At 38.0% G+C, this 17,175-nt stretch overlaps 1 protein-coding gene across 1 annotated transcript; it reads right to left on the bottom strand.

Annotated features, from left to right (window-relative positions):
* Window positions 1-8,353: 8,353 nt before the first annotated feature.
* On the bottom strand, window positions 8,354-11,634 carry LOC308694459 (extracellular calcium-sensing receptor-like; the record flags this gene model as incomplete). Its single annotated transcript, XM_081372005.1, has 6 exons — window positions 8,354-9,267; window positions 9,358-9,481; window positions 9,589-9,816; window positions 10,050-10,841; window positions 11,006-11,297; window positions 11,420-11,634. The coding sequence occupies 6 exons, from the start codon at window positions 11,632-11,634 to the stop codon at window positions 8,354-8,356; spliced, it is 2,565 nt and encodes an 854-aa protein (XP_081228131.1).
* Between the last annotated feature and the right edge of the window lie 5,541 nt (window positions 11,635-17,175).

The following is a 17,175-nucleotide window of genomic DNA, read 5'->3' as shown; positions in this document are numbered from 1 at the left end:
GTTGCTAGGGTACTCTGTTTGGTTGCTATGGAGTTGCTTGGCAGCTGCCAATGATGAAACTGGAAAGGCTTCTTGTCACTATGAATGATATAAACTAACTCCCATGCCTCTGTGACATTCAGAATGGAAGATATCCCTCTTTGGATTTTGGTTGCTAGGGTACTCTGTTTGGTTGCTAGGGAGTGGCTTGGCAGCTGCCAATCATGAAACTCCAAAGGCTTCTTGTCAGTATGAATGGCAAGCACCACTAATAAGTATGAGCAATAACACTAGTGATGCCTTGCCTTTGGCAAGCACCACTAATAATAATAATAAGTATGGAGAAGAACAATAGTGAGTGCCTTGCCTTTGGCAAGCACGCACTAATAAGTATGAGCAATAACAATAGTGAGTGCCTTGCCTTTGGCAAGCACCCACTAATAATAATAATAATAATAAGTATGGAGAAGAACAATAGTGAGTGCCTTGCCTTTGGCAAGCACCCACTAATAAAAATAATAAGTATGAGCAATAACAATAATGATGCCTAATAAGTATGAGCAATAACAATAATGATGCCTTGCCTTTGGCAAGCACCACTAATAATAATAATAAGTATGGAGTAGAACAATAGTGAGTGCCTTGCCTTTGGCATGCACCCAGTATAAGTACGGAGAAGAACAATAGTGAGTGCCTTGCCTTTGGCAAGCACCCACTAATAATAAGAATGGAGAAGAACAATAGTGATGCCTTGCCTTTGGCAAGCACCACTAATAATAATAAGTTTAAATACAATGTCATTAAGTTGGCTTTCTCAAGCCAACTTAATTACCCAAATGTCTACAAAATCTTGAGCCAATTTAGTTGATCCTGGACGAGCCCCCATAAGTTTCGACCCCTTGGCATACAACATAATCAAATTTGCACAAATATGTATTTAATCAGGAAAACAAACATAACTACATTAATGTCGAGTTCAGACTGCACGATTTTAGCCCCGATTTTGGCTTGCCGACAGGTTTTGAGAAATCGCAGACAAATGCCCGAAATCACAGGCAAATCGGTGCTCGTTCACGCGAGTGACAATCACGCTGTGTCAAAATCCTGCTGTGTGAAAAGTGTTCTGACTGAAAACGACAGCCAATGAGAGAGCAAGATACAGAGCAGCGGGGAGTTCGGGGAGGAGTTATAGGCCACAATATCAGTATTTTAATAGATATATTTACAATTATATCAAACAGAAACAAAGCACAAACATTTGCTTGACCAGCAGCAACAGCAGCACATTGCAAAATTATTTATTTACCCCCAACTCTCTTTGCAGAACACACAGTCCTTGCTCCCCTTGTCTTCCCAGCCATTTCCTCATGCATAATATGTTTTTCTCCTTTCTACTGCAAATCAGTGCACAGAAAATTTGGATCGCAAGCTTCTTGCAGGCTATAATTTTTAATAACAATTTCAGTCTCGTGCGAGAACTGCGGTCTTACGCACGTGGGATTTTGCGCTATTTCCTTATCACTTCTCGCGTGTATTTGGTTGCGAAACGTAGTTTGCGGACCAGACAGAAGTTGTCAGCGATTCTTCCTCCTGAAAGTCATGCAGACCTCCTGTCGCCAATGCATCGTGCAGTGTGAACACACCCAGATAGTCACGCAGTGTGAAAAGAACAGTGACCCGACTACTTTGAAAATCGTGCAGTCTGAACTCAGCTTTAAGTAAAAGATAAAATATAAAGATACAAAAACATCAACATCAACATCAACATCAAGCCTTGGACTGGAGAGAGTGAGAAAGCCAGCATTACAACCAAACAGCAAGACTAGCAGAGGCCAAACCCCAAGCTCCTTCCTCCTCTTGAGCTATCCTCCAGCTTCTTATAAGCAGTGGTTAACCCCCTGAGGTCGGCTATCGCGCCGGTGCGATAGGCTCGTTTTTTTCCTTATCAGTGCAAAAAAAAATCAAAATACTAATATTAATTTTTATTTTATATGCTTGTGTTATACATCAATCGATCCTGTTAAGTGTGTATTATTTTTGTGTATACTCACAATAAAAGCAAAGTGTTGTACTTTTTGCCAAATAAAGAAAAATAAACATGATGTGAGTTCTGCCTTCTCTCTGTCAGTGAAGTCAATTCTGAATCGCGTCCAAAAATGAACCATAGCTCAGCGAATACTCAGTCAAACAGGCATACAGACACACAGGCATGAAGCTTGAATTCTCTTCTTTTAAATGAAGTAATTTTTATAAAAAAACAAATATTCTCTGTTTATGTAATCTGTATGAAAAGAGAGAGATGTCAGTCGTTCTCATCTCAGCTCATTATGTTTTAATCTGCCCCGCCCACAGAGAGCACGCGCTATTTAAATGCAAATGAATGAGGAAATCCATGCAAACTGTGAATGCTCCCATATCAGCTCGAGAAAACACATCAAGTTTATTCAGATCATTGTACTTGTTTACACTGTCTCGCAGCGCTGTGAGGAATAATAATAATGGAAAATGTACCTCAGAAGTGCTGGTATTTCGAGGAGCAATGGATGGGAAACTGTAGTAAGTTTTTTTCATTCTCAAGTGAATCGCGTTTCTGTTTGTGAATGAATGAACTATATTGCTATACTGAGATGAGTAAAAATCGACTGAAATATGTTGAAATAAAATGTATTTGTATAAGCAACGTATTAAACTTCAAATTAACATTTATATTCCTTATAATAAAAACGAAAGACCTATGTTACAGACATGAAAGACAACATTTCGTTGACTAGTTTTGGATAGATTATATATATTTACTGTAAAATATCTGCCACCTCAAATAAGCTTTTGTTTGCCAATTTTTGCTAATATGTTAAATATAGTATGTTTTGTCAATGTAGGCTATATTCAAAGTAATGAATCCTTAACTTTGAAATATGTATGATAAAATGTATACTTTAGTTTTTACAAAGAAAGATTACACTTGAATTGTTGTTGTAATTGTAACCTTTTTAATGAAAAAAAATAATATTTACAAGGTAGATGTAAACTAATTTTAAAAGGTAAATATAAGCCTTTTCATTAAATAATTTTAATTGTGTTTTATTATTGACAAATTTGGGGAGAGGATACATATTCCAAAACTGAAAATACAGTATGAGAATAAACTGCACAATTACTAGACATGTTTTCCTTGGATATTATACAATTTGCAAGCACAATTTGTGGAAAAAATAAAATAAAAAATTGAGATGCTTCCAACTGTGAACCAATGCTCTTGCATTCTTTCTTGTGGCTCAGTCACACACCTGAATGAATGGCTCATTAAGTATGTGGGCCCCATTGTCTCCTCAGGTGTGAACCACTAAATATGCATGATGGTGTTGGATCGTTGACGCCCTTTGCGCATATTGCCTTTCCAAACAAAAAGTGTTTTACAAGATTTAAATCAATGTATTGTTTTATGTGAATGATTAGGCAGGATGATTTTCACATCATTTTGAAGAAAAAACTCTAGGCAACCATTAGTCAAAAGTCTTATTGACACATATTTAGTATGTGTTTTGTGGCCTTATTTCAGAAACTTTAGTTTTTAGTTTTTTCAATAACCATGCATAAACATTATTCTCTCAAAAATACAAACATGTACATGCATGTTGCTCACATATTATGGTAGCCCTGTTTGTGCTAAATAGAGTGTAATTACACCTTTGCCATTAATATGTTTATAAGCAACTGAAAAAAAGCAGAAATGTCAGGGCATGTCAGAACATCTCAAGGACCCCAAAAACCCCTTAGACCCCAGAGGGTTAATCACCATCAATTCTCCACACCTGTTTTACAGCGCTTAACCTGAGGACACAAATAGTGTTACCCAGAGACACCTACTGGACAGAATAAAGTACTACACCCTGTAGTTCGTTACAACATAAATGTAATGAGAGGCATGAATATAACAAAAGTCATTCTGCATTAATCATACCTAATTTAACATACCTGATTTTGACATATATTTGCTTGTAACATCAATTCTAGATAGGAAGCTGTTCACCTGCTCCTCTTCCTCACCCAGCTACTTCCTGGTAGGCCCCACTGTACTTGACCTAACAAGTTTTCAAATCCCAAAAAAAATCAATGCTCTACAAATTTGTGCATTTCTTGTAGCTGATGAGCATAAACGAAACTTCAGCAAATCCAACTTGCACGGAAAACTATTTATGTAGGAATTGTTGTTATAAAAGTCAATTTAATTATAATTTTGTGGGAGCTGCAGGGGAGTGCGCCCTACCAACCCATAGCTCACTAGCGCCCCTCTGGTCATAATATTTAAGGATCCTTATTTTGATGGGTGTTGACGTGTCCTGGTGATTCTGGGTTCTCCTCTCCCTGGCATTTCCATTTCCATTCCTATCCAGATATGTTAGGGCTCTGCTGAATGTGTAATGTGAACAGCTCAAGGCTAATATGTACTATTTATAGTTTGTTTAGAGTGGTTTTGGTGGCGTCGGTGTTGTAGAAAGTTGTGGCGGAGTTCGCTCAGGTACATGTGGTCTTTTGTATTAACTTTCTTGATCGCTTGCGATGGTGATATTTATTGTGTATTGCTCTCAGTAATAGCAACAATAGCAGGTGTATGAATGCTGGCCGGTAGATTGAGCCACGGCACCTGTTGTGAGTAACCATACAGCTTTGCGTCTTGTGTTTGTTCAACCCAAATCGTAAGTACGCATCCCCCTTTTCTTTACATTTGGGATTTGGTAAATTTAGTTTAACCCTTTGGATCTTTTTGGTAAAGGTAAAGAGGGAATGGAACATCGAGATTGTTAAGCCTTATTCCTAGCCAAAGATGCCACACATAACGCCGCTGATGTTTTGCTTACTGGCAATTTATTTTTGTTTTGCTTGCGTTCATTTATTTGTTTTTGTTGCTTATGGGCATTTCTTTGTTTTTGTTTTGTTTGCTTGCTGTGCTTTTGTGGGTTCTTTTGTGCTGCTTTGCATTCCTATTTGGCTCTAGCTTCCGAGCATTGAATCTGCAGGGCTGCTGTTCAGTTTCGTTTTTGATTGTTTACAATTATAGTTTTGTTTCTTTTTGTTTGTGCTTTGCACTGTTTCTTCGCTTCAGTTTCCTTTTGCTAAGATTGTTATTTCGTTGTTATTCTCATTTTCGTTTATTCATTATACTTCTTTATATGTGTGTGTGTGTGTGTGTATGTATATATATATATATATATATATATATATATATATATACACTCTTCCTCTCCTGTTTCTCTCCTCTCCTCTGCTCTTCCTCTCCTGTTCCTCTCCTCTGCTCTTCCTCTCCTCTCCTCTGCTCTTCCTCTCTTCTGCTCGTCCTCTCCTCTGCTTTTCCTCTCCTGTTCCTCTCATCTGCTCTTCCTCTCCTCTGATCTTCCTCTCCTCTCCTGTTCCTCTCCTTTGCTCTTCCTCTCCTCTGCTCTTCCTCTCCTATCCTCTCCTCTCCTTAAAGGGATACTTCAGGATTTAGCATTAAGCTTTGTATTAGTAGAAAACCTGTAGTATTTTCGAATTACCATGCTTTCCACCCTCATATCCCCCTGAGACAAGAGATTTATGCATTTTTTGTCTGGAAAAAATCCTCCGATGACGCAAAAATCGTCATTTTGCATCATCGGAGGATTTTCTGGCCAGAGGCTAAAGACTACAGCCAGTAGATGGCATTGTTCCACATGTTTTCAGCCCGACCATAGAGGGAGGGATCTCACTCACAGAATGCACACATAGTGTCAGCCGTCTTTCTTTGGAAGCTAAGCTAGCAGGCTCTTGTTCTGTGGAGAAAGCTGAATAGTAGGAGAAAGCTGAATAGTAGGAGAAAGCTGAGTAAGTAGGGGTTACATCCTCCTTTTCCCGGACTTGTCCAGCGGGCGAGATCGTTCAAAATGTCCAGGATTCGGCTTTTGCTTTCTGCGGTCGCCATTCATTGTTTACATGCACACCTCTTGTTTCAATCTAACTGAATTCATTCCGATTGGTGAATCTGAATGTAGTGTTTACATGAACGCTAAACAAGTGATCGGTTGATGTGCGTTTTACCATAGCTAAGAAAATTCCTGCTCCTCCGTGAGCGATGCGAGACCCGGCGCGTCTCAGTATGTAATGATGCCACCGGCCTCGCACCGTTCTCCCGCGGCCGTCAGCCTCGTCCTGCTCACCACAGTAAACATAATGAATGGATGGCGACTGTAGAACGCAAAAGCCGAATCCCGGACATTTTGGGCGAACTCTAAATCCCTGGCAAACTCATCACGTAGACTAGCCTTGTTGTTTTCAACTGCGCTCCCTTACCGGTAGGCGTGGCCTCCTAAGGCAGCGAAGGGAGTTGTTGTCTTTTATCCACATAAGCCAAAAATACATTTTCTGGCTTTTCTCAGTCTAGAAAGCTCCAAATTCAAAAATGTCTTCACATTTCTTCTACTTAAATGACCTATTTTAAATACACATTCATCTTCCCAGAGGTGAAGTATCCCTTTAACTATGTTAACAAATACAACTTTTGATTTCAATAATGTAGGCTATTAGTAGCCTAAATATTAAAATTAACATTAACAATGCTGTAGAAGTGCAGTTTATTAATAGTATGTTAACTAATGTAGTTAACTAGAGTTTAATAAATGGAACATTATTGTAAAGTGTTACCGATTTTTTTTTTTTATATATACACCGATTCAGACGTCTCGTGAGCTCAGTGTTGGACAGATCAGTTGTTTTAACCATTCATTAAATTTAATGGTTTAAAGGAGTCATTTGTTTGCGTATCGGACGTGTCATTAGTGGACGTGTAGCCTACGGCACGCATTGTGTCATTATCTCGGCAGTTTAGGACATTGCACAAGATTTGTGTGAACACAGAAAACATTTCATTACTGGATAGGTTTTTTTGTTTACTGAAATTGTGGTTTATGTCAACTGAATGGGCGGAATGCTTTTCAGAGAAGGTAAGGCAACGTTTTTTTTTTTTTTTAGCACAATTCACACCCCGCGGTAATTCAGGAGAAAAAATCTCCAAATGCTCCACTTGAAACTGCGGTCTTCTGACCTTTTACTATCGTGTCAATTGATTTTGATTAATATGAGCAAGGGAGAGAGAGCAAGACAGTGCTCGACGTGTTGTTTGAAGACGTGAGAGTGCGCTAAGAAAATCTCTAAGGCCTCTATTTTCTTCTTCTCTTCTTCTCTTTCCTTTCCTTTTCTGAGCACCGGACATTTTGAGCGTACTAAACTTCAAATCAAATGACAACATAAAATTTTGATCAGGGGGGTTCTTGACCACTATTTCAAGGACAATTAGAAAGAAAACAAATAAAAAGATTTTATGTAACTCAAATATTACATATTTGTTTTCACAAATAGGCCTATTTAATTTTTTTTTTTATTATTATTCCATAATTTAATGAGATCCCAGTTATATATACATATACTGTATGTGTGTGTGTGTGTGTGTGTGTGTGTGTGTGTGTGTATATATATATATATATATATATATATATATATATATATATATATATGGTTTTTATCTATTTTTGCAGCTTTATCGTATTCCATATTTATTATTTTCTTTTCTTTTTTTGCAATGTATTATATTTTATTGTAAAGTATTTATGCTTTTCGCCTCATCCACCTTCTGGTCAAATAGGATATCTGCTCTTGCTGTATGCAGTGTCATCAGGGGTCCTGAGTGCTATAAACTCCCACCACACAGTGTCTGTAAATGTTATGTTGGTTTTCTTTTTTGTATCATTCAGTGTAGTTTTCTTTTTGTAGTCTTTGGTTAATGTGTGTCTCTTTTCCTTCCTCTCCAGAAGCCAGTGAGGACTCGGTGTGGAACAGGGGAGGCTAGCTGCTTTCATTCGGTGATGTGCATCACAGTGTGCTGTGTGTGCTGACACAACTTCCTTATTGTGTGTGCGCGGGTTGGCTGATTTGGTGTAAATATAGTTGCAGCCGGCCTGCCTTGTTCCCGCTAAGCCTGGCCCCATTTTTGTCCTTCATGGGAGTATTTCCCTGGCGCCCCTCCAGTTTAAATTGTGATTCTCATTTCCCTCCACTCATTTCATGCCACAATAACATGCTAGGACCTTAAAAAAAAACGGCTGAATTTTCAGTTTATATGTGTATAAAGGTTTTGGATAAAACAGTTACCAAAACAGAGATGTTTTTAGTTTTATTATGTACTAACATAAACTATAAAGCTGTTCAGTAAAAAAACATGCCATCATCATGATAATAATCAGCTTTAAATATAGGTTGTATTATATTGTACTATATTAAAAAACTTAATATAGGTTGGTAAAAGTAAGAGTGTGTATTATTTCATCCACATAATTCTCAAATATATTTTCTTTAAATATATTACTCACAGAGCTCGTGAGGGTAATTTACTCATCAAATGTTTTTTAGAGTTCTTGTCTGGTTTCAATAAAATGATATAGCATTTAGGAATGAATATGCAAAATAACATTCCATATGTGGAGGCTAAAATGGCAAATATCTCCACTGCTACAGTGAGTTTTCCAGGAGAACCAACATAAGCTGGTATAAAAGCAATCCAAACAGCACAGAATATGAGCATACTAAATGTAATGAATTTGGCTTCATTAAAGTTATCAGGGAGTTTCCGAGCCAGAAAAGCCATAAAGAAACAAAGAATGGCAAGAAGTCCAATATAACCCAGCACTGCCCAGAAACCTACAACTGATCCCACGTTACACTCTAGAATGATCTTTTCTTTGAAGTACTTAAGATTTTTAAAAGGAAAAGGGGGTGATATTGTTAACCAAAGGACACAAATAAGCACTTGTATAAGAGTAAAGGCAAAAACACTGAGTCTCTGTTGAGGAGGGCCAAACCGTTTCATGACATTACTTTGTGGAAGTGTAGCCCTGAAGGCCATTAATACCACAATTGTTTTCCCCAGAACACAGGAGATACAGAGGACAAAAGTGATGCCAAATGCTGTGTGACGCAACATACAGGACCACTCAGTGGGCCGACCAATGAAAGTAAGTGAACAGAGAAAACACATCATCAATGAAATCAGTAGCAAGAAGCTCAATTCTGAGTTGTTGGCTTTCACTATTGGGGTATTTTTATATCTGAAAAATATGACTGCAATTATCATTGTTATAAATACACCAACAACTGAAATAGCTGTGAGTAAAATTCCCATGATCTCCTCATATGACAAAAATTCTGTTTCCTTTTTAACACATCCATTGTTTTGCAGATTTGACCAGAAGTCTTGATGGCACCGCAGACATGTTACAGAATCTGTAATTGGATGTGATTATTAATAACAGAAAAATCAATGATTTATGTGTCTTGTTTTCTTTCTTTATGGAAATAATCATTAAATTTTACCTGTAGTGTTACTGATCTCTCCCTCTGTGCATGGTATGCAGTCATAACAACATACAGGTTTTCCTTTCTTCACAGCCTTCCTAGTGCCAGGGGGGCAGCTTTCACTGCACACAGACACTGGTACCTGTGACAAGAGTTTATTTGTTCATTTGTTTTGCCATTTCCATTTACTTAGAGAAATTAAAATTCAAACCATTTTTTTTTTCTGTAAGTCCACCACTTTTTCCTCACCTTTGTGGAATTATTTGCCCATATAATTGTTGCCATATTGACAGCTAAATGATTTATCCCCAGAAAAGAAGCATCGTATAGTCCAACAGTAACAAATTCATAGTGTTGTTTTCTACTTGGTTGCCAATTTATTATCTCATATTTTGCCACTGGATCACCGTTTTCATCGAAGTAAACCTCTTTGTCATCTTTAGTTTTGAAGTGCACCCTTCTCAGGTGCTTCAGAAACTGAATAATAATAATAATAATAATAATAATAATAATAGACAAAATATTCAATATTTAAAGCAGTCATTGACTAGTGTTTGACACCACAAACAAATCTTTTTAAATTCAATACAGTAATATTTGTAATGTACATATAGTGCATATTATAAAATGTTGAACATGCTCTGTACACATGTACAACCTTAGAGAATAATGTACTTTATATTGTAGCAGTAGTAAAATAGTTAACCCACTGTTAAAGGATCAGGCTGTTTTTTTGAGGCACATTTTTCCTTGCAGCCCAGAAGGCCATGAAGTGTATGAGCCACAGCATATACTCCTTTGTACACATTGCTGAAGATGGGCATAAGGGACATGTCTGTGAATAGGTTTTGCACTTGTGACAGTTCCTCCTTGCCTGTACATGCAGTTGTGGACACTGAATTGTTCTTAGTTGAGTATTTACACTGAAACAGGGCTTCCCAGAACTCAGTAAAAATAGCACCTCCTGATGACTTCAGTGGTTTTATATCTAGAATGAATTCTTGCAGACCTGTCACTTGTGTTTTGGGTATAGCCAGACCAATTGCTCCTTGTAGAACATGGTGCTTATCCATACTGGCAATGACTGAATCAGAGATCCAGGCTTCAGTGCCTACCCACTGGTAACCAGTAATATTGTATTCAACAAATTTATGCAGCAGAACCTCCAAGTCCCAGTGAGCAAGAAACCCCACTATAACTCGTGAAGTAGAGCTTTTAATCTGCTCAATTATGCTCATTACTTTATCTTCAGGATAGGTTCTGAAAAAAGGGAGAGAATATTCCAAACAGATACCCATTTGTTCAGCCACCTTCGTGAAAGTGGCCATCCCATTATTACCATAATCATCATCTGTTCTTATGGCTCCCACCCAGGTCCATCCAAAGTGTTTAACCAGTTCTGCCAGTGCCATGCTCTGGTAGTGGTCACTGGCAATAGTTCGAAGAAATGAGGGATATTTTTTTTTGTCACTGAGACACTCACAGGTTGCATAGTGACTGATCTATGAGAAACAATACATTTAGTCATAACACATCCAGTATATTTACATTTGTTACATTCATTGCGATCTATTATTTGGTTAAAACATAGATTGCATTTGATTTTTATAACATTTTAAAATGCTATATTTTGATAAACTGTAAAATGTGATGTATAAAAACATACCAATGGAAGCTTGAATGGTCCAATACCCTTTGATATTGCCATGCATGCTGAAGAAGTTGTGTCTCCTATAATGGCTTGCACTTCAGCCTTCTTTGTGCAGGGCCCTTCAACAGACGTTTTCTCATGCCCATTCGCAAGGGCCATAGCTGCTCGAACCCCAACTGCCACTGAGCCACATGTGTCATAGATCTTGTAGCCTAATGAGACCCCAGGTAGCAAAGTGGAACTGTTATTAATTTCTTCTATTGCGAAGAGCATGGACTGTGCATACTGGAAGTCTCTAAAATTCAGACTTGTAAAAAAAAAAAAAAAAAAAAAAGCAAAAAAAAAAAAAAAAAACTATGAATTAATCATGTAGCATAGCATTCGTATTTACAACATCTTATAACATACTGTTTTTCGGGTTTTACTTACCTGATGCATTTTAGTGGAGGTGGTGTGACAGAATATGTCAGTTGCATAACCTCCCAGCTGCTATGGAAAGAGAAAACCCCACCAACTATGATGTCCCCGTCTTTCCATAGCTCAGGGTGTACAGGCTCTCCTTGCAGAGCACAGACAGTTTCATTAGCTTTAGAGAAAGTCATGATGGCTATTACCATTTGCAGCAGTGCAACCAGTGACTCCATTCACCCATTGAATAGATATTATCATATGTAAAATGTGTCAGCGCTGACATTTCGGCAAATATAAGGACTTTGAGGTTTTTATAGAGATCCTATAATCTTTTGGGAAATAACATAGGTTACCCTCATTTGAGGAGGAGCCACATTTTGACATGAACATAATACTCTTTATGCTTCTTGTGGCCTTTGGTCAGTATCTTAGAATGTTTTGCTAACATTCCCATTAAATTATAAAAACATTATTTCTGAAGGCAACAAATTTTTTTTCTATTCTGTTGCTGGACTCTTTCGAGGTAAGGCGCGACGACACTGTTGAAATGGACCACAGACTATGAACAGTACCACATATCACTCCATCTCATCTCCAGTTAAATGTGGACAGTGCTGAAGTATCATGGCAGCCAGCTGCTATTTGTTTGCTCTACTTCACGTATGGCTTTTTTGTTTTGTCTATATATAAAATATCTTTTCTAAGAAACACACTTTAAATTTATTTTATTTTTTTTTATTTATTTTTTGATATGTGGGTATTAAAAAACACCACTCTCTTTACTTTTGTACAGTTTGCAGTCACCAGTTTATGGCCTGAAACTACTTATTTGAATAATTTTTCTTTAAAAAAAAGGGAAAAGGAGAGAGGGTGTGTGTGTATGTGTCAGGCTGCAGGGTAGATGAAGTAGGAGGCAAACTCGCAGATGAAGTAATCCAAGGTTTTAATTCACAATCTCACAAAAACAAGGAACAGGGAGCATGTGCTCAGGCAAAGATCGCCTAACATAAAACATTGACCGACAAGTGAAGACTGAAACACTCAGGGCTTAAATACAGGGGAGAACAGATCAGGGAAACAAGACACAGCTGACAAGACTAACGAGGAACCAGGTGATACAAATGAACTAATGAGGGTAACCATGGAAACCAAGGAGTGGCGGGAAAACAGAACAAAGGAAGACATGTGACTAGTGACAAAAAACACTCAGACAGAACAGAATCGTGACAGTATGTGTATGTGTGTATGTATGTGTGTATATATGTATGTATATGTATGTATGTATGTATGTGTGTATATATATATATATATATATATATATATATATATATATATATATATATATATATATATATATATATTTTTTTTTTTTTTTTTTTTTCACTTAGTTATTTTAAAAAGGAATATATATATATAAAAAAAAAAAATTCTATCTTTGTCTGCACTTTTTTTAGCTAGGAGATTGCATGGTCAGCTTGGTACAAATACTGGTCCAGTGTCACTCCAGATTGTTTTCATAAATAACTGTTTACAAGGTTTTTTTTTTTTTTTTGGGTTTTTTTTATGGCGTATATTCTGGTTCATCAGGAGGCAGAACCTACTGCATGGTAAACCGGTTGTGTGTATTCCAGTCCTGCAGGTCGTCTTGTTCTGTTATGACGAGCTTAGGAAGTAACTTGTTGGATGGTTTATGGTCTAAACAATGGCCATTGTGTTTTTGGAGGAATGTGTTTTTTTTCTTTATCTACTGGGAGGTTTTTTTTGTTTCTTTCTCAAAATTAATTTCAACTGGATGCTACTATATTGCTCATTGTGTTCTTGACCAGGATGCTCATTTATTTCCTAATGGTTAACCTAAGTATCTCTCAGAGAGGACTGAGTGGGTCTAGTATTCGGTTTGTGAGTTGGAATGTTCGCGGACTTGGGGGCCCGATAAAGCAATCCAAATTGTTTTCACACCTCAGAAGTCTTAAGACTGACATCGCTTGGTTAATGTTTATGCCCCTAATTGGGACAATCCCAATTTTATGACTTCCCTTTTCTCAAAGATTCCCAACTTGGATACTCATCGTCTAATTCTAGGGGGGGACCTGAACTTAGTAATAGACCCCAAACTTGACCGATCTCACCCGAAAGTACTTATACCCTCTGCCATGTCGAAGACATTATCATCCATTATGAGTCAATTGGGCTGCATAGATGCTTGGCGCCTGCGCCATCCATTTTTAAAAGAATTTTCTTATTTCTCCAAGGTACACCAATCTTATTCCCACATTGACTACTTTTTTATAGACAAGGCTCTTTTTCTGCTGTGAAATCCACTGAATATTCTGCTATCGCTGTTTCTGATCACGCTCCCCATATATTAGATTTAGCGCTCTTACATGTCACCACAAAACAATGGAAATTTAACACAGGGTTACTAGCAAAAGATGAATTCTGTAATTATATTTCAAAGAAAACAGCTGTAGCATAATTAAGTACTGTATTGATGCTTGTGAATGCTGGTTTCCAATAAAAAAAAAATAAAAAAAAAACTCTGCAAGAGTCTCTGTGAAGTCCAAAACATGGAATCATAAAGAGCAAAAAGCTTATATTTTCTAAACCAAAACCATAACCCCACAAGTTAAACAAGGGGAAAAAGAACACAAACTCAAACATAGGTGTTTGAAAGGAATTTCAATGGGGTGTGAATTTTGTATAGGGTCAGGGTATAGCCATCTCTCTCTTTCTCACCCATGCACACTCACTCAAGCACACACCCACGGCACACACACTAAACACATTTAAAAGCTGTATTTGAAACAGCTGATTTATTAATGCAAGGGACTTACATTCTTTTGTTTACCATGTTGGACACAAGATGATGTAAACTTAACATAGAAAAGCAAACCACATCAGCTTCCAGCTGAGATGGTGCAGTATCTTGCCAGCTGTCTGGATCTCAGTGTACTTGAAGTGTTCAAAATATTCACTGTTAATTAATGATGTCAAGTACAACATATGCAGTATTGTATTGCTATTCAACTGCAATGATTTGCCATAGAGCTGCAGCACATGCATCTAATGCTGGGCAGTCCAATTCATTGCCAGTAGCCTAGTTAATTTTGAGATGGTCCATCTAAATGTGTTGACCCTAGAGTTTATTTTTTATTTTTCATGTTCTTTTCTCAGATTGAGCTCCCTGACACTCTGACAGCAATGTGTTGTGTGGCTCAAAAATGGGTTGGATACATGCTGTTCATGTATGTCTTCTTTAGTCTGTTGGCTATTTAGGTTTTTTCCTGGCACATGTCACTTACACATTTTGCACTTACTGAGTCTTGAGTAGACTGTTTACATATTTGTGCCCATATGTACATTTTATGTACTGGTGTTATTGTTAAATACATATTTCTAAAATTGCGGAAACAGATCACCACTGCTTGGCATGGTTCGACGGGACATTTAGTGGGTTTGTGGGATGGGGGTGTGGCTTGGGACTGGTCAGGGGCGGTCAATGGGACATTTGGCCACTATAGTAGATAATCAGACAAATAGTGGGTTTGTGGGATGGGGGCGTGGCTTGGGACCGGTCAGGGGGGGGCAACGGGACATTTGGCCACTATAGTGGGGAAGGCGAAGGAATGTTCAAAAATCGTCATGAGAGAACCGTCTCCGTTTGAGAGAGGCTTTGAACTGCAGAGATGAGCTGAAAATTCATGTCAGTGGGATCGTTGATCTGTGGAGAAGATGGCAGGCTGCAATGTTCTTTTTGCTGGATGAGGTCAAGATGATTTGGCAGTTCTCTTCCTGCCGGCTTGTTTTGGCTGAGCTGTCGATGTCGAGGCTTTTGAAGTCGAAGAATTAGAAACTGGTGGATTACCCAGAGTGTTATGGGCGAGAAGGAGTAGATCTTCTCTTGAAAGACCTTGGCTGATGGGTATGCCGGCGTCCTCAAGAACGCTGACTATACTCTCAGAAGACCACTGCGCCCATGGGGAAGTAGTCAGCTGCAAATATGGCTTGACCCCAAAAAAATTCTAACAAAAGGTTTCTCAGTGGTTTACAGTAGTATCAGATGTACTTAAAAACATACTAAAAGTTTACCAAAGTTTGACTCCAAGAAAGGCCCCATTTTAAAAATGGCGGCCATCAGGACCCTTAAAATGAGCATTACTCCTTTGTATTCCTCCTAGACCAGGAATACTGCTGCCAGATACATGTTTGGGCCATGTAATATTCTAATTAACATATTTGCATGATAGATAAGTGATTACAGTACAATTATATATTAAAGCAATTGGTTACAAGCATATTTATGCAAAAAATAAGTAAAATTCCCTTAAAGGTGGGGTGAAACACTCAGTTTCAGTCAATTTCATGTTAATCTTGAGTACCTATAGAGTAGCATTGCATCCTTCCTATCTCCAAAAGTCTTTAGTTTTATTATATTTATAAATGAAAGATAGGCTCTTTCCGGAAAAAAAACGAGCGGCTGGAGGCGTGCCGTGTGGGCGGAGCTAAAGCTGTGCTTACGCGCCGATAGCTAACAACACACATACATTTGAAGCAGTTTTACTCACCGCCTGCGGTTCCAACGCACGACCATGAACCATTATCGTTGGGACTGCTCCATCCTTAAGCATTAGATGATCTGCAAATCCGGCGTCGAACTGGGCCTTGTTTATAAAACGATCATCGAAATGCAGGGAACAAACAAAAACACTTGCACAACTCTGTTGATGCTCTGGAAAAACAAAATCCATCCACTGGTCCCTTAACGCTGGGTTCTTTGGGAATCTGTGCAGGGTTGTCTTGGCAACCAAAAACCCACTTCTTTGGTGACCTTGACTAAGCCGAGCACAGCGATTTGAGGAGCGTACTGCTTTTGCTCTCTCGCTCTGGTCTACGGGTGCGCGCGCGCCCTTCCGGGAGAAGTGCCCTTACGACCCGTATAAGGAAATTCCGCCCCATCTGACGTCACACAGGCCCATACTCGAAAAAAACTTTCCGAAACTTGTGACAAACCGGAAGGAGTATTTTTGCCACAGAAATACTCCTTCAAACGTACAATTTAATTTTTTTAACTTTGTCCATGTTTAGTATGGGAATCCAACTCTTTAACAGTGTAAAAAACTCAGTATGCATGAAATAGCATTTCACCCCCACTTTAAGGCGAGACACTACAGGTGAATAGGGTAAAATTTTTAACTAGCAGATATCACCATGAAACTTTCTCAGTTGATTGTCTACATTAAGATGAGAAAAAAATGTATTACAAGTTTTCTGTAATTTAATGTTTAAATATGCAAATTAGGCATTATCTAATTAAATATGCGCTTATTTGCAAATATATAAAAACCGAAATCTGAGTATTGGATAAAGCCAGGTTCAAAATAATTTGTTCATTGTGTTCACATATTAGATGGGAAAAAAATTACGGTGTATGTGATGAAAGGGTGCAGGGTGCTCCAGCAATCGCGGAGCAGCGGGATGATTTAGAACGCCCACTTTTGTTGAATTTATGAGAAATCTACAGATGCAAACAGACAAAGTGTAATAAAATAAAGGCCTAAATGTGATTCTTTTTCGCCACAAGTCTGAAAGAAGACATGTTATTGAAGACAAATATCCCAAAAGCTCAAAATTGACCAGTGAAAAAAAAAAAAAACAATGCTTTTGCCTGCCGTGTCTCGCCTTAAGTAATTGCATATTTCTCCTTTCTCATATCGTTTTGCCTAGTGTTGGTGGTTTCTGTGGTTCATAACCATTCTTTTGATTCCAATAAAGAA

The sequence above is a fragment of the Scardinius erythrophthalmus genome (assembly GCF_964197995.2).
Source record: "Scardinius erythrophthalmus genome assembly, chromosome: 8".
In the NCBI taxonomy this organism is placed as follows: domain Eukaryota; kingdom Metazoa; phylum Chordata; class Actinopteri; order Cypriniformes; family Leuciscidae; genus Scardinius; species Scardinius erythrophthalmus.
This window is presented reverse-complemented; position numbering and strand designations above follow the sequence as displayed.